This window comes from Anguilla rostrata, chromosome 13, assembly GCF_018555375.3.
Source record: "Anguilla rostrata isolate EN2019 chromosome 13, ASM1855537v3, whole genome shotgun sequence".
Lineage (NCBI taxonomy): Eukaryota > Metazoa > Chordata > Actinopteri > Anguilliformes > Anguillidae > Anguilla > Anguilla rostrata.
The window spans coordinates 6,703,611-6,719,993 of NC_057945.1; the positions used below are offsets into that span (position 1 = coordinate 6,703,611).

Genomic DNA, 16,383 nt, shown 5'->3' on the forward strand with positions numbered 1-16,383 from the left:
CATTCTACAGCCCATAGCCCATAAGTTAGAACATGGCGACTAGTGATTTTTTTTCTGCATAATTTTACATCCCTTTTCTTTACGATAAGGGGAGTTTAAAAACTAATGTGAGCTTGAATTATTAACTGCAGACTAAGAGTCAAACTTGCTTTGCACTGACAAGTTTTTGTTCAAGAAAGTTTTGATTTCTGTATCCTGCTGAAATGTTTCCATTCCGAAAGACAAAAAATAACCCAATTACAGTTACTAAGGATTCTTTTTTTTTGTTTCATTTTTTAAAGACTTAAATTAAACAATTAAATAATTGCCAAAAAGCAATTGCATTGTGTGACGATTTGTGAAAACATAAATAAAACCCACATCACGTTTCGCGTTTGGAAGTTTGGAAAGGGATGACTTAGAAAGGACTGTTCTGGACTGAGTCAATTGTACCGCTCAGAAACCTCTAACTTGGCAATAAGCACAACACAAGAAAGCGGACAGTGAATTAGTCCAAAGGCACGAGGAAAAAATGAAACTAAGGTTTTTAAAATAAAAATCACCCGGATTAACTTTGTGGACCAACAGCTGTGGGGGGGGGGGGGCTAAAACAAAAACCTGCCCCCGCAAAGGGGCTTTTGGATAAGATTGGATGCCCCTGTTTTCGGGGGAGAAAAAATAGCACAGTGTACCACTATTAAAACTGGCTCTCCATTTTAGTTTTCTTCCCCACAATGCCCTGCCAGTTTATATCTTTCTCCCCTGGAATTATCAGTTAAATCTCTTTCTTGACTGCTGCTCCTACACTGATTATTTTTATCTTATTAGGTTCAAATTTATTTTAAGAAAGATTTGGCAGCTGGGTTCTATGGCTGTTCGGTTTTCTCCTGCATTGTCTCAGTGTACCTTTAGCAACCTGCTATAAGAGGTAGTACTTGTAAATGAGAATAGCACCTTGTCCAGTGGTGGATAAGGGTTCCAAGGCATGTCAAGCAAGTGATCCTGATGGGGCTCTTTGTTTTCAAAGTAAAATTAATCATTTAAAACTTATATACTGTATGTTCACTTCAGCAGTCTTACTTTGGTTCTGAATAAAATCACAATAATGTATTTTAAAAGAGATTGATATTGATAAGTTGATCTTTACCCCAAAGAAAAAAGTAATTTAGTGTTAGCATAAATGCTTTTGAAATGATCTACATTGTGTCTGTGTACAAACTTGGATAAACATCAATTTCTAGACTGCCGAAAATGTATAGCATGTCGGATTTTTTATCACAGTACAAGGAACAATGTCCTTGTGTGTCCTTAACTGGAGGTTTCAAATTTAGGTGATATTCAACTACAACCCTTAGGGAAATGAAAACGACTTCAAATTTTTTATATCTGTAAGCTAACATCATTATTATGAAAAATGAAGGCAATCACTGGGTGCTCATGAAAAATATACCCGGAGTCTTGAAGCTCTGTAAAATCACAAAACAATCAACATTGTGTTTATCTAACAGAAACTGAGGTATATCATAAAAACTAGCATAGGATAATGCCACAGTGCATTCTAAGCAGTTTTAAATGCTTACCCTGTGGCATTCTTATATGCTAGATTTCCTCAAGCAACATTATTGTATTTTAATATTTGATGTATGCAGTGGCGGACCATTGGATGTGAACAGGAAGATAAAGAAACAAACAAAAAATTACAAATGCCAGCCAGCCAATGGATGGAAATCTTGGCGTGAAATGAAACCAAAATAACACAATGTGGAATTAATCAGAGAAAATTGGGTCCGATCCATGGTCTTTCCTGGAGGTTCGGCAGTTCCCAGCATCTCTTCCTGGATCATAATAGTGGGAAACCCAGTCACATTTCCCAAACGGGTGACTGTAGGATGGTTGGTTGCCCAGGATGGCCTTCAGCCAATCAGAAATAGGCACCAGTCTGCTGCGCATGCTGGACACAGGATGCACTGGACCCCCCACTACGTGATGATCTTCCTCACAGTCTGGCAACCCTCACAATGGCTAAATGGCTAATTTTTTACAGAACGCGGGAGGTTGTTTCACATGCCGAATGTCGAGACACGGTGTTGGCGTAAGCCAGCAGAAGCAACGAAAGCAGATGTCTCTTTGGCTGTTTTGGACTGGGGGACTTACCAGAAACCCTTGCAACACAATTAAATTTGCTAACACGTTTAGGCAGACCCACGCGGTCGATGCGGTCATCCTTCCCGGGTAGGGGGTGCGATCTTTCAGCGGTGTTTCGGCGCCAGCAGACAGAGAACTCCAGGACCTGTGGCGAGATTCCGTTGCCGTGCGCCATCTTGCGATCAGCCTCCAGCCTTCTTCTCAAGACCAGCTTCTTAGGCATGTTGTTTTACTGGAAGACTGTCACCAACATCAATGCTGTTAAGTAACATCAGTTTGACTTGGCACGTCAGAAGTGAAGACTCCTGCATCATATTTAGAGCCGTGAGTTTTTTTCTTTTTTTAACCTGTAGTTCCTCCCACACCAAGAGGGCGCTACAGGACTTTCTAAAGTCATATTATTAAGAAGTCAGCACGTCCGAGTACCTTAACCATCTAAATTTAACCATTCAGTTGCCACAGAGGTGTCTGCTGGGGTTCTCTCTCTCTTTCTCTCTGTCTCTCCCACTCTGTCTGTTCTCTCCCTGTCTCCTTTTCACTCACACTCTTTCACTTTCTTGTCCTTTTCTCTCTCTTTCCCTATGTCACTCTTTTCCTTCCCTCCCTCCCCAAAGCAGTTCTGAACCTGTTTGTGGTGAAGCACAAAGATCATTAAAGCAGGGTGGGCCCTGTGGGTCAGTGGGGGAGCAGGATTTTAGATTATTAAAACACTGTAACATGACGATGGCTGTAATGGGATTTTTACGAGGACACTGCAACCATCTGTTGCAACACGTCACTCAATTAATCATGTTATACACAACTATAATGCACCCTAGATATTTGTGCTTTTCCATTCTTGTCCTTTATCCAATTTCAGAGTGTAAGGCTGGGTCAATAGGTTATGGAGCTAAAGTTTTTTTGGACTTTGTTTGAAAACTACACAATCTTGTTCTTGGACAACACAAGCTTATTTGAAGATTAGATGAGCTTGTTTGACTTCACAAGTGTGTTTGAACTTAAATTGATCATTTTAGCTGAAACACTATTTAATCACAGTTCTGCCTGTAACAGAAACCACCTGCCGTAAAGCTGTGATTATCTGTAAAATAAATCAATCAGAGAAGACTACACAAATTTATTTGAACTGAAATCAACCGCAGTTTAGCTTCAACAGAAGTTACCTGCAGATTAGCTATGCCATAATCAATCACAATTATAACAGAAATCGAGTTCTGCTGTAATACAATTCAATCATGGTTTAGAAGCAGCAATATTAATAACACACAGTTCAGGCATTACAGAAATCAATAGCAGTTCAGCTGTAACAGCAATGAATGGCAAATCAGCTATTACATGCATCAATCACAGCTACAGAATCGAGTTCAGCTGCTGTATAAATCAATCATAGTTCACTGTTAAATGAATCAATTTCAGTCCAGGTTAACACAAATCAATTGCAGCCCAGGTTAACATAAATCAATTGCAGTTTGGTTGTAAGAGAAATCAATCACATTACAGCTTTAATAGACATGAGCGACAGACGCAGATAAGGCGAATGCGCATTGCATGTACATGTTGGTTTTTCCTTTGTATCGAGCACTTTTCTTACATAAGTAGGTCTGACTGAAACCGGATGCGGTATCAGAGCAGTGCTCTTTCCCGACTCTGCGCTGTGTGGGTCCGTAAGACAGAGGAGGTGAAGGTTTTAGTCTGAGGCTCTGATGACCGTGGGTGAAAGATCAGCACACACACATCTGTGGGATGGAGATACAGGTGGGCTTAACGAATGTGTTCTGGGTCCTGTCGATTTAAAGCCGGACCAGGACTGGGGCTTTTAGCTGGAAGATAGACGTGAGAGAGGTACACCTGGAACTGATGTTAAGAGGGAGAGGGAAGTGGAGCGCCTTTAAAACGTTCTCCCTTTCTCTCCCAAAAGGGGAATGTCCCATTCTAAACAGTGCCTTTAAAATAATAAGCAAAAGATAATATATTTTTTATTGCAATGGCAATGAAATTGAACAAGTTATTTGTTTATTTTATTGTTTAAATTTCACTTTATAGTGATAATTTTTACTGTTTCTCCTTTGGCATTGTGACCGAGTTTAGCATTAGTCATCTTGCTAACGGTACTTACTGTCACTGACACTGAGTCACTGAGTCAACAGAGTCAACAGAGCGAGTGTGTCATTAGCTGGTGAAGGCGCGTGGTACCAAAAGCTGGTCCAGTAAGTACAGGTACCAATCCTGCAGACACCGGTGCCATAGTGGTACTGGGTTTGGTACCCAACCCTGCCCGGCAGTCATACGGTGGGTCTCAACACGGCCATTTTCTCAAGCTTCCCGACTTTATACTGCAGGGAATTCCCAGTCTTCTTAGCATTTGGGAGGCAGCAGCTTCAGTGTACTGAATTTTTCATAAAGTTTCATAAAGCCCAAAATCAATGTGTCAATATCTGTAGCTGAGAAAATAACCTTTAGAAAACATGCGGCATGAATAACCTGGACTCTTGGGACAGTGACTCAAAGCGAACACTGCCAGGGGAACTCGGTCAGCAATTTTCAATTCTTCAACAAGAAACCTCCAAAAATTGTTACAGCTATTGTAATGGAATCTATCCCTCAGCCAGCAGTGAGCTCAGTTCAGTTGCTACTTTACTGCAGATCATTACTGTGGTTCTTGTTTATGTATCAGTTATTTGTGATGTTTTAAATGCGTCATGCGGAACAGCTAGCCTGGTCATGTTTCAAAGGCAGAGACCTTAAAGAGGTGCTTGATGTCTGTGGGTAAATGACAAACCTTAGATGGGCTGAATGGCCTGTTCTCCTCATTATGTATTCTTATGTTCTAGATTGACTGAATAACCTGTTTTACTTCTAAGTGGATAACATCATACGCCTTGTTATAATCAAAACACTTGCTAGCGTCTTCATAGAATACCAGAAGGTTTGTCAGACATGACCTTCCCTAATGATCAATTCCAGTATTTTACATGTGATGAAAGTAAACTTTTAAGGCCTGTAGTTTCCCCTTTCTTATATATTGGTATTATATTACCTTGTTTCCACTCCTCAGGTATTTCTCCAGTTTCTAATGACTGTCTAAAAATACCAGCCAGTGGTTTAAAAATGGTCTCAGCTAAGTCTTTGTGTACTCTTGGGTATATGCCATCAGTGCCTTCCTCCCTTATTTGTCTTTAGTTTAAGTAATTCATGCAGTACTTCTTTTTCCTCTATTTCAGTATCTGATAAGACATTCTGAGTACTGAATATGCCTTCCAGTCTATTAGTAACCTCTTCTCTAGTAAAACTCTCAACAAAATAACTATTTAAGGCATCAGCAATATCTTTATTCTTAGAAAGCAGTGCTCCTTCTTCATTGCTGATGCACCTGATATCCTCTTTTACATTCCTTTTCCTACTACAGTATTGAAAGAAACGTTTAGGATTACTTTTTGCATTTTGGGCAATTTGCCTTTAAAAAAGCCTCTTGGCTTCCTGTATTGTAATAACCTTAGCACACATATTACAATATTCAGTGCTGTCATTTTTATATATCTTACACAGTTTTTTTCCCCCTCAAACTCTCCCATATGGCTTTGTTCATCCACTGGGGAGACAGCTTCTTCAACTTACTTTTCTTTACCTTTGGAATAAATTTACCTTGCACCTCAAGAATAACCCTTTTGAACCTACCCTACTTTTCATTCACGGACTTGCAGTTAAGAAGTTTCACCCAGTCAATATTACTTAAATTTTCTCGCATCATGTTGAAATTGGCTCATCTAAAATAAAAAATTCTGACCATAGAGGAGATCTTGTTAATTTGCCGTAATGCCTCAAATCTAACTGCAGAATGTTCGCTAGTCCCAAGAGACTCAATTACCGCTATGCTACAAATTTGGTTTGGATCATTACATAGCACCAGATCCAGAATTGATGTCCCTCTTGTGGGCTGATTGACATACTGTGCCAAAAGAAAGGTCATTTATAACATCTAATAATTCTTCCTCACTTTTGCCTTGGCCTGTCATCATTTCTCCATTAATAGCAGGGTAATTGAAGTCACCCATAATAATAGTCTCACAATCCTGACAAGCTTGTTTTACGTTTCCAAACAGCGTTCAGTTCACACTACTGTCTGAAGCTGGCAGCCGGTAACACACACCTACCGTAAGGCCCTTTTCATGTTCCCCTATGAACTTAATAATAGTCTCACAATTCTGACAAGCTTCTTTTATTTTATGTACTGTTTACATATTGCTACCCAGGGTTCGAGAGCCCGTGGTGTGTTTAACATGTCACGTGTGGCGAACTCCAGCCCTCTGTCCCTGTTATGAGATTTGGATGTTTCACACATGTGCTCATGACCACCAGAGGCAAGGCATCATTCCGCTCCGCAGGAAGTCGCTGACTCGGTTAGTTTCGGCTCTAATCTGTTTCCATCACGGTGCGGTTGTGTGTACAGGAAACGAAACGGTATCATAGGCTGCATTGATCTTTTGTTATTGTTTCTTGGTTTCCATGTTCATTTCTCTTTCTGAGGGGGGATTCACAGTAATGCAGAATTAATGAAAAGTATTTTCCTCATCTGTTTCTCTGTGACTGTCTCCTTCAGAAATTAAGATAATAAACAGATTCTGGCTGCTTTGTAGGCTGTGGTGCCTTCTGCTCTGTATTTCTGTTCAACATGGAGGGGCAGAGTGGTTTGGAAGCTCTTGTTTCTTGTGCCCCCACCCCATCTCCCCCCACTCACCCCAAAGCTTCACACGCTGTCATTAGTCTCCCCCTCCTGCCACTGGGAGCACTGTGGATAGTAAGCTGCAAGTGACTCTGGATAATGGCACCTACTAAATGAATGTCATGCAGTGTACTGTAATAAAGCAGCTATAAACTGGTCATGATGTCTCCTTACAGTAAAACACAGAGGATTACCACCAATCATGGAGTACGTTTGTAGCAACCAATGGAGCAACAGCAATAGTGATTGGTGGATAGCTTCTGATTGATTCCTACAGGAATTCTGCAAGCATAGCCAGACAGTATCCACTAATCAACATCCACATTGTTTAATCGGTTGTAACCAAAATACTCCAGGATTGGTGTACGGTAACATCACAGGCTTCTTATTCTTGACAGATATCAGGAAGTGGAGATGTTGTTTACTTCTGGCATGTAAACATGACAAAACCCTCCTGGACCAAATATTCCAGAAAAAAGAGACAGATGCATTTTTATTAAAAACAACAATAACAGCAACAACCAAAAAAAAAGAGATTTTTGTCACATTGAAATGATGATAGGCTTTCAAAAATGATACATGAACTGCACATAAGCATACACATATACGCCTGCCTTTTCACTTCAATTTCAAGTTTCACAACATTTTTTTACAAAAGTTCACATGCAGCTTTTAACAGTCTCCCTTGAGAACTGGATCGCCGTCCGTCTCGACTCCGCAGAGCGCTCCCGTCTCACTGCCACCTTGCTGTGCTGAACCAGACAAAAAGACGGGTGACAGCCGCGAGACTACAGCGCTGAAGCACCCATCCGTACAGCTGTGCTGTTTCTCCCACCTTTTTTTTTGTAAGCTTTGATTTCCAGTACAAAAGTTGACAGTTTACGTAACTTCAAGCTGAGGTGTACAATGAGGTTTACAGAGGTTTTTTTTTTTTTTTGTTTAATAGACTATGGAGCTATGGTACAATATCAAGTGTTTTTTTTCAGTCCTCGCCGGTTGATGTCGTAAGAGTCACTTGGGAGTTTTGTTTGGTGTTTTCAAAAGACAAAACAAGAATATAGTGAATAAATTGCAGCAATTTTTGAATATGTTCTGTGTGTGGTAATATGAAATATGTTCTTTGAAATGATATGTGAAGATGACACCATGCCACTCTGTCATACTTTGTCAGTATAACATTTTCACTTTTGGGGGGTTATTTGACAAAGTAAACAAGTTATGCAATTGAAACGTTTTGGGTGTTCTGATGGTGATTCCAATATAATGTCCAGCATTTTGAGTTAATTACATTCAGTCATAATCTTTTAGCATCAAGGTTCTGCAAAAGCAGAGGGCTGGTTTGTGTTGTCTAAGTTCACAGCAAGCACTCTCAGACAGTCCACGACAAATTATCACAATAACAGAGCTTGTGATGCAACCTATTACCCATAAAATACATCCCAACATTCAAATAATGAGGGCCACAATCAAGGCACAAATCTGTGTCACTTCTTTCTCACAACTTTTTATTCATTTTGTGCAGAGATTCTGAACCCTTACAAACATATTTTACATAACAAATCAAACACTAAAAAATAAAATATTTTTTTAAAACTTTAATACTTCTTTAAATTAGGTACCAAATGACCAAATTTCTTTGTGCCTTGATTGAACTGACCCCCTTAGTGATTGTGCGAAAAGCAGTGCTTCGCAAAAGTCAAAATCAAAGTCATTCCGGCATCTCGCTGTCTTTTTAATGCCTTGTAAGAACTGAGTCCTGAATCATTGTCATCATGAACAGTATAATCTTTCTTTTCTAGAAGTTCGGTGTCTCTTTAGGAATGATTGCAACATGAATTACATATTTTTACAAGATTTCTGTGCCAAAATATCATCCGTTTGCATACGGTGGGCGGCTACGTAACAGGCCAAGTATGGTCTTCGAATGTTTCCATTACTTTTTGCATTGTTTTTAAATGCTTTCTTCCCTTTTCTCCAGTTTGGAATGCCCAGACCAACAGTAATCACAGATTACTACAATATCCGCTATCAGTTCCTCTAAAAACACACAATTCCAATACCTGCTGCTGCTGGTTTTTACTCTGAACCCCAGAAGCTGAACTCAGAGATGAGTCAGTTCACATGGAATTTGAGCGAGCAGGCTGTGGGTGCTAGACTGACTAGCAGGGGTTGCTGGTGAGCGACAAGACATAATCACCCCAGCCGACTGAATGCCTGCCATGCTGGCAACAACATGACTGATTGTGCATGGCCCTGATGGGCTGTCCGCGACAGTCAGCACTGCCACAGATTTCATACCAGACCATGGGGCCCATCCACACACTGGAACAGTGCCTTAACAGATACCAGACCTTGGGGCCCATCCACACACTGGAATAGTGCCTTAACAGATACCAGACCTTGGGGCCCATCCACACACTGGAATAGTGCCTTACCAGATACCAGACCTTGGGGCCCATCCACACACTGGAATAGTGCCTTACCAGATACCAGACCTTGGGGCCCATCCACACACTGGAACAGTGCCTTACCAGATACCAGACTTTGGGGCCCATCCACACACTGGAACAGTGCCTTAACAGTACCAGACTGTGGACCCCATTCACACACTAAAACAGTGCCGTATCAGATACCAGACTGTGGACCCCATCCACACACTGGAACAGTGCCTTAACAGATACCAGACCGTGGGGCCCATCCACACACTGGAACAATGCCTTAACAGATACCAGACCGTGGGGCCCATCCACACACTGGAACAGTGCCTTAACAGATACCAGACCATGGGGCCCATCCACACACTGGAACAGTGCCTTAACAGATACCAGACCATGGGACCCATCCACACACTGGAACAGAGCCTTAACAGATACCAGACCTTGGGGCCCATCCACACACTGGAACAGAGTCTTAACAGATACCAGACCGTGGGGCCCATCCACACACTGGAACAGAGCCTTAACAGATACCAGATCATGGAGCCCTCATCCATACGCTGGAACAGTGCCTATATCTCCACCGATGTGGTTCAGTGTGCGGCGAACAGTCGTCCAGCATAACCAGAGCACACCACGGGAACTCTCTGCACTAACCCCTGAAACCATGCCCTTCACACACTGTAGCATTGTTTTTTAAAAAAAACCTCTAACGGTTCCACGGTACCCTAAGTAAACCCCTCAAGGTGTAAACTGTCTCCTCCCACATTGCAGTAGTGTGCTTGCTCAACCGTGAGCAGTGTACTCCTTCATTTGAGCTGGGAGTTCTTTTACTGCATTATAGGGTTTTCAAACACCTGTGATACATCTTACCTGGCTCCCTCTATTTAGACCTTTCCATCCCCATGTGTGCTTATTATATTTACAGGCGTTCATACACTGCTCTCTTTCCTTTTTCTTCATCCTGCAGGTTTTTGCTTTTTCTATGGACGTACGCTTCAAATCAGATATACTTTACTGCTCTCTGCAGGGTCATTCGATTGCTCTGTGTTCACTCAAACTGTGCATGCCTGAGTCAATAGAGCCTCCATGTTTCGCAACGTGGTGTAGTACACGAGAAACTAGCTTGTCTTTACTGTGCATTCATCAGATTAAGCTGTGCTGCTTTTGCTGTGTTAAAAAAACCGAAAAAGAGAAATGGTTTAGAATTTAAGACATCTCGCATTTGCACTCACACGCTACACTCTCATAAATAAAGGTACGGTGGAGGGACATTTTTGTTCTTTAAGGAACACATTTCTCAAATGTGCCCTGGAAGAACAATAATGTTCTATTTGTGGACTAATAAGTACCTTTCACAAGTAAAAAAAAGGTACAAATTAATTTTGTATTGCTGGCAAGGGGTACAGTACCACCCCAGTGACAAGTATTTGCACCTTTTTAGGCACTTTGTCATACCATTTTTTCTGAGAGTGTAGCTAGCCTGCAGACTGTACAAAACATCCTAATAACATTTCCAAAACAACAGGCAAACAAAACTTCAATTTCATGTTCCCCTAAATTCAGTTTGAGGCTTTCTATTGCCTCCCTTTCCCCCAAATCATCACTTGATGGTATGTTTCACAAAACCCCCTGAAGCAGGTGAGGGTTCTGGACTTTATATCTGTTTCTGAACATGTGTTCTGGATGCGAGTGAAATATTGCTGTTAAATTAGATCTTATGTTGTTTTGAACATTTCAGAGACAAGCTGGCTGAAGGTTGTACGTCTGCATCCAAACAACAGATCTGTTGAGAAGATTGTTCATGGCAGTTGTGCCAAGACTAAGGAATAATGGCCCCCAAGTTTTAAAATGGTTAGAGTGTTTTGCTACATGTAAATCCTTGGCTTAACAAGGCCCTATGATATAACTGAGCAAAATCCCAATCCTTGTGTTAAATACATAAATTCAACCAGTGTTGTTTTACTTTTTAAGGCATATTGTATCTTTACAGAGTAATAAAACATGTAAATATATGATGTGACATAGACTATACGTATATATCCTCCACTCTTTAGGAGTAGCTCATAGCTGATTATTTGCAACACGCTTAATTAGTATATGAATTTTGCAGGAGTGCTTATTGTGCTTTGAAAAAAAAAAAAATACGTGTGTGTGCGCGTGTTTGCGTGCGTGCAGGCGTGTGTGTCGCTATGTCCTTCTACAGTACAAGGAGTCGTTTTGTAAAGAATAGTTTCCACTCCTCGTTTGCTTACGGCCGTTCTACAGCCCGGTTATAATAACCTTCCCTCGTGGCGGGGCTGCGCTACTGTAGCAGAAATAACTTAGCTTGCCCCCTCTGCGCTGGGGACACAGACAGTGGTGGCAGGAACAGGCTCACATTCCACCAGAGAATCCCTGCCCTCTCCCTCTAGCTGTCTCATGCGCAGATTTATAGATCCGTACGTTTTTCTCGGCCTTCTGGACATTGCGAAAGTCCTCCTGCGATACAGCTCCCCTTTGCATATGGAAACCATTAGTAACATTGACAAAAGCATACCCCCGAGAGTTAGCAGTCCCAGCCCGGCGATGATGCACTTGTCTAGGTGTGAGCCGAGCTCTGCGTAATACATCTCCAGTTTCTCCATCTGCCGCGCTGTCACCAAGTCCGGGTTGACCTTAGCTTCGCGGGGGATGGTGTAGGCTATCACCACCAGAACAATTCCGCTCACTAGGAACACCAGGGCGAAAATAAAACCGTAGTCGACGGAATGGCCGTTGGTCTCTGCGTCCAGCTCCTCGTCCGACCGAGGAGATAGTTCGTCTCTTTGGAAAGCCTGGGACTGTGTCTGCTGTCCGCTGTTGTTATAGGTGGAATCGCGGTGAACCGTATCCGGTTCGCCACGGCTACCGGAGTTGCTGGAAAACCCCGTCTCCTGCTCCTCATCCTGAAACGAGGCGTTCTCGACGCCACCGCTGATTGCTGTCCGCGGTGCTGACGGGGTCGACTGATGGGGACTTGTAGGCTGATTAGAAGCACTTCTGTTCCGATCGCCAAAATCACGGAGCTCCACGATGTTCAAAGACTCCATCGAAAAGCGCTTCACTCATCCCGTATTAACAATTCGCCCCCTCTCATTGTTCCGCGGGCAAAACCTGGGAGACAATATGTAACAAAAGCAACGACGGGTTGAATGTTTATTCAAATTGGGGCATAGAGGATAGGCTACATGTTATTCCATATTATACAGATGTGTTCCTACGTTTGATTGCGTTTAACAATAGCCAAGGCGATATGAAATAAAACGTTAAATATCTAGAACAGGCCTGTATATTTCAGTCTAAATGTGTGGAATAACATCTCAATTAACCAAAGCCACGTTTTACGGCCATCTGTTGACAGCAGGGTGTATTCACCTCGGTGTAAGGCGGAAAAAAACAGAAGCATTTGCTTATCAGCGAAACGTTCACCTGAAGGATGCTTGCTGTCAAATATGGGCTTACTGTATTTCAATATTTAGCCCATCGATATAGCTGTAGCCTATTGTACATCGGTCACAGTTTAATTCCATAAAGGCGTAGTATTACTGTGAAGCTACTTAGTAATTTTTTTATCAACATACAGTTAGTCCCCAATATGTGCCGTGTCATCTCCTGGGGAACTTGTCTGTGACAAACGTCTGGTACCGCAACAACTACAACAGTAGCCTATTTATCAAAATGGTGTACTGAACAGGACGTGGCATAATTTATAATAATTTTCAAAGCGTTAATAAAGGTAGCAATCAGATAAGCATTTTCTCAGACTTCACACAGACGTGTGCAGCCAATGATTAATAATGAATGTTTCGTCCTCTGTTGTATGACAACCGACGTCTCTAATATTTCCACATCATTAACATTTGTAACGAAGTGTACTGACTAAAGCCTTTTCAAGTTATCGCTAGGTGTGGTGCTTGTTTTGCCAACCCCAATAGTCTACGCATACAATCCTAGGATGACCTTGATAACATTGCAACCCTGTTTCAAACGTACACGGGTTGGACCTTCAGAACAGCTGTCAGCATCCGAAATCAACACAAGGCGGTAGAGAAACGTTTCTACGCAGTCGAAAGTCGCACGAAAATAATCGCGGATATACACGCAAAACAGTACGCCTACCTGCAAGCGTCGAAGCTCTCGCTTGGCGATGATTTACAGTGGAAAGGTGCAGGATGTTAAGCGGAGACCCCTCATAGAGATCTGAGATGTGAGGGAGTAGCCATGCGCGAATGAGCAGCGCTGAGACTTAGCTGATTGAAAACGGAGAACTCCGCAACACGCTCAGCACGGTGCGGCTTACCACTGCTCAAACCCGTGATGGCACTAAACACTTCCAATATTTCTTGAATTACCTGAACGTTCTCGTATTTTTAATGTTACGGTTAAGCCGTTTTTTTTCTTTGCTGTCGTCGTATGTTTCTAGTGATGTTTCTAATGCTATGGAAGCCTTATTGGGTCGTCCAAGAAGCACATGTAAAAACATGGCTAGAACATTCCTGTTTTGCAAGTAGGCTACAGGAACACCAGCACAAAACGAGACAGATGTTGCAATGACCCTTATAATCTGTGGCGGGGTTAATTTGTGATTTCTTTCTTTTTTTCAGTAGAAATTCCAAAGAGCTTTATCTAAATATATTGATTGTGGTAATATGAATACCGAGAGTTCGTTTTACGTGTGATGGTCAATGAACAAGTGGATGCACGTCGTTTACTTCGCATATCGTCTAGGAGACGGGTTGGGGGCAGTGCCATCTATGGACGCAAAATAAAGCTGCAGTTGATGAATTCATTTGGCTTTAAATTAAGCGAATGATTTAGTATTAGACATTTCTTCATTTCATTTTTATTGATTGTATTTATTTGTTGTATTTTTATAATCATCCACTGAAGTTATTCTCAAGATCGAATAAGACCAAGTTGTGGAAAAATATGTAAGAAGATTCAACTGTAGTCATTTTGTGAGACCTGAATCAGAAAAGACGCATTTAAACTTTTCAGAGGAAGATTTTTTCCACATCATATTCTCAACATATTCTCTCTAAATTAAATAAACATGCAATCACACACTTGGTTTACTTAGTTTGATTAGTTTACTTTACAGTTATCATGATTTATTATTGATGTATTTACTTTGAAACTCAACATCAAGATTGACTGCATTTAAAGGAGAAGGCAAGTTTAAGTACTTTTCGCCATTTTTTCCATTTAAAACATTGAAAGGCCCAGGCAACTGTATTCAAATTGTGGTTATATTCCCCAGAGGTGACAATCGATTGTCTTCAAAATATTTCTTTCGAGTTTTTAACCCAATTGTAGCCATTAAATTGTAATAAACACTGATAGATTAGTGCGACCTGTTCTGCAGACGAGGACAGGGTGGGCATGTATTAACATTCATATCCGAAAGACACGACATATGTAAGTAATTTCTCATCATTAGAGCCAGTTAGAGCAGTGCCCTTACACTACCAGACAAAAAAGTGACTACATAATGATAAACTACGCTTTTTCGTTATATAGTCAAACCTGAAGATCAATCAATGTATAATAACGTTGCAACGCTGAGCTACTGTAGCCTACAACATTAAAACTCTAGTGGTCTCAAACTCATTAAACCTGAATAAAGAAAATCTTTGATTCCGCCTGTCTAAGCTTGAAAGCTATTTAACTCTCGCTAGCTAACGGTTTGCCTAATTACCAATCCACCGTGTGCTGCGACAAGTTCCAGGAGAAAACGGGCACTGCAAATACTAACTGTATGAGTTATTGTAATATTGCAGTTCCTTGGGCTCCAGAAATAACACCAATTTTTTGTAGGTCTCTTTTTCTGCGAAAAGGAAAAAGCGTATTGCCTTTGAATGCCAAAAAGTCCTAAATCAATATATTAGCAAATATTTAACAGATTTCAGTTTCCTGGACCTTTAAAAACACGTGAACAACTGAGACAACATTCATGGTCAACATAGAGCGGTGGTTAATCAAGTGCTGTGGTGTCGCTGATTCAAAATCCAAACAACCTGTTCCCGAACCTATTTGCGCAAACATTTTTGCTTTACCTGACTTTAGTGCTCCCAGCATTAGTAACTTACTGATGGGAGCACAAATCAGACCATAGCACAGATGGCCAGGGTTACTGTGTTCTAGTTCCTGTCACAGAACCTTCTGGAATGAATGTCACATGTGCATGGCAGCTCTACAATTGCCCAATAATTTTTTTGTCCTGTTTGCACAACTTTATCAATCAATTTCTGATCCTTGTTAGACCAATCTCCATACCAAAACATTATGCATCCAGGGAGAACACTCTATGGCAGGTCTGTAAAAGCTGACCGAGGTCTTTGTGGTTACACCAGACTTCTTTAGGCATCTCAGAAGATAAAGCCATTGCTGAGCCTTCTTTGGCAGTGGTTGTGCATTTGAGTGACCATTTGAAATCTCTATAGATCTGAACTCTTAATTTAAAAGGTAGAGGTCCCAATACTGATTACGGTTTGGCTCCACTTGCTGGAACACTGTTGTCAGATGTTGAGGATATAATACTCTTTGTTCTTTGTTCCAAAGCCAGTTTTTGGATCCAGGTAGAAATAGCCCCTTTAATTTAAAGTCCAAATTGCATCATGCCACAAAGGAAATATAATTATTTCTCAGCTCTTCCTTTTTGTTATTTCATAAATATGTACATGTCAGCAGAATGCTTAGCTGGCCGATCTATTGCTTGTACCATCTATGGCTGTGCAGTACATCTATCTTTGCAGTTTGTGTACATTTTGTATCTATTTTCACTTGCTCATCTCAAATATTCTGAAGCTGTGAAAAATCTCTGTTATGACATTAAAAGTAATATCCTTACTATCCAAAAAATAAGTATACATTCAATAGATTTTTTAATTAAAAATAAAATGTATTAATTAATTTTTTTAAATGATAAATTGATCCTGCAGAATCTTTCCATTGTTTTTATTTTAAAATGACAGAGTAAAATATCCATCAGGGACCATATAGTCCTCAGTAAGAGTTAATTTAAGACTGAACATTTTACAATGTGGCTCTATTAGAAATGTATTATTTATCTTAATATAATCT

At 40.9% G+C, this 16,383-nt stretch overlaps 1 protein-coding gene across 1 annotated transcript; it reads right to left on the reverse strand.

Annotated features, from left to right (window-relative positions):
* Positions 1-7,310: 7,310 nt before the first annotated feature.
* On the reverse strand, positions 7,311-14,058 carry tmem74b (transmembrane protein 74B). Its single transcript, XM_064305733.1, has 2 exons — positions 13,420-14,058; positions 7,311-12,414 (listed from the first exon to the last, which is right to left on the reverse strand). The coding sequence occupies exon 2, from the start codon at positions 12,348-12,350 to the stop codon at positions 11,604-11,606; it is 747 nt and encodes a 248-aa protein (XP_064161803.1). The 5' UTR covers positions 12,351-12,414; positions 13,420-14,058; the 3' UTR covers positions 7,311-11,603.
* Positions 14,059-16,383: the final 2,325 nt, after the last annotated feature.

Bases quoted from the DNA above. Each gene is read 5' to 3' on its own strand.
- tmem74b (XM_064305733.1), bottom strand. From the start codon at position 12,350: ATGGAGTCTTTGAACATCGTGGAGCTCCGTGATTTTGGCGATCGGAAC.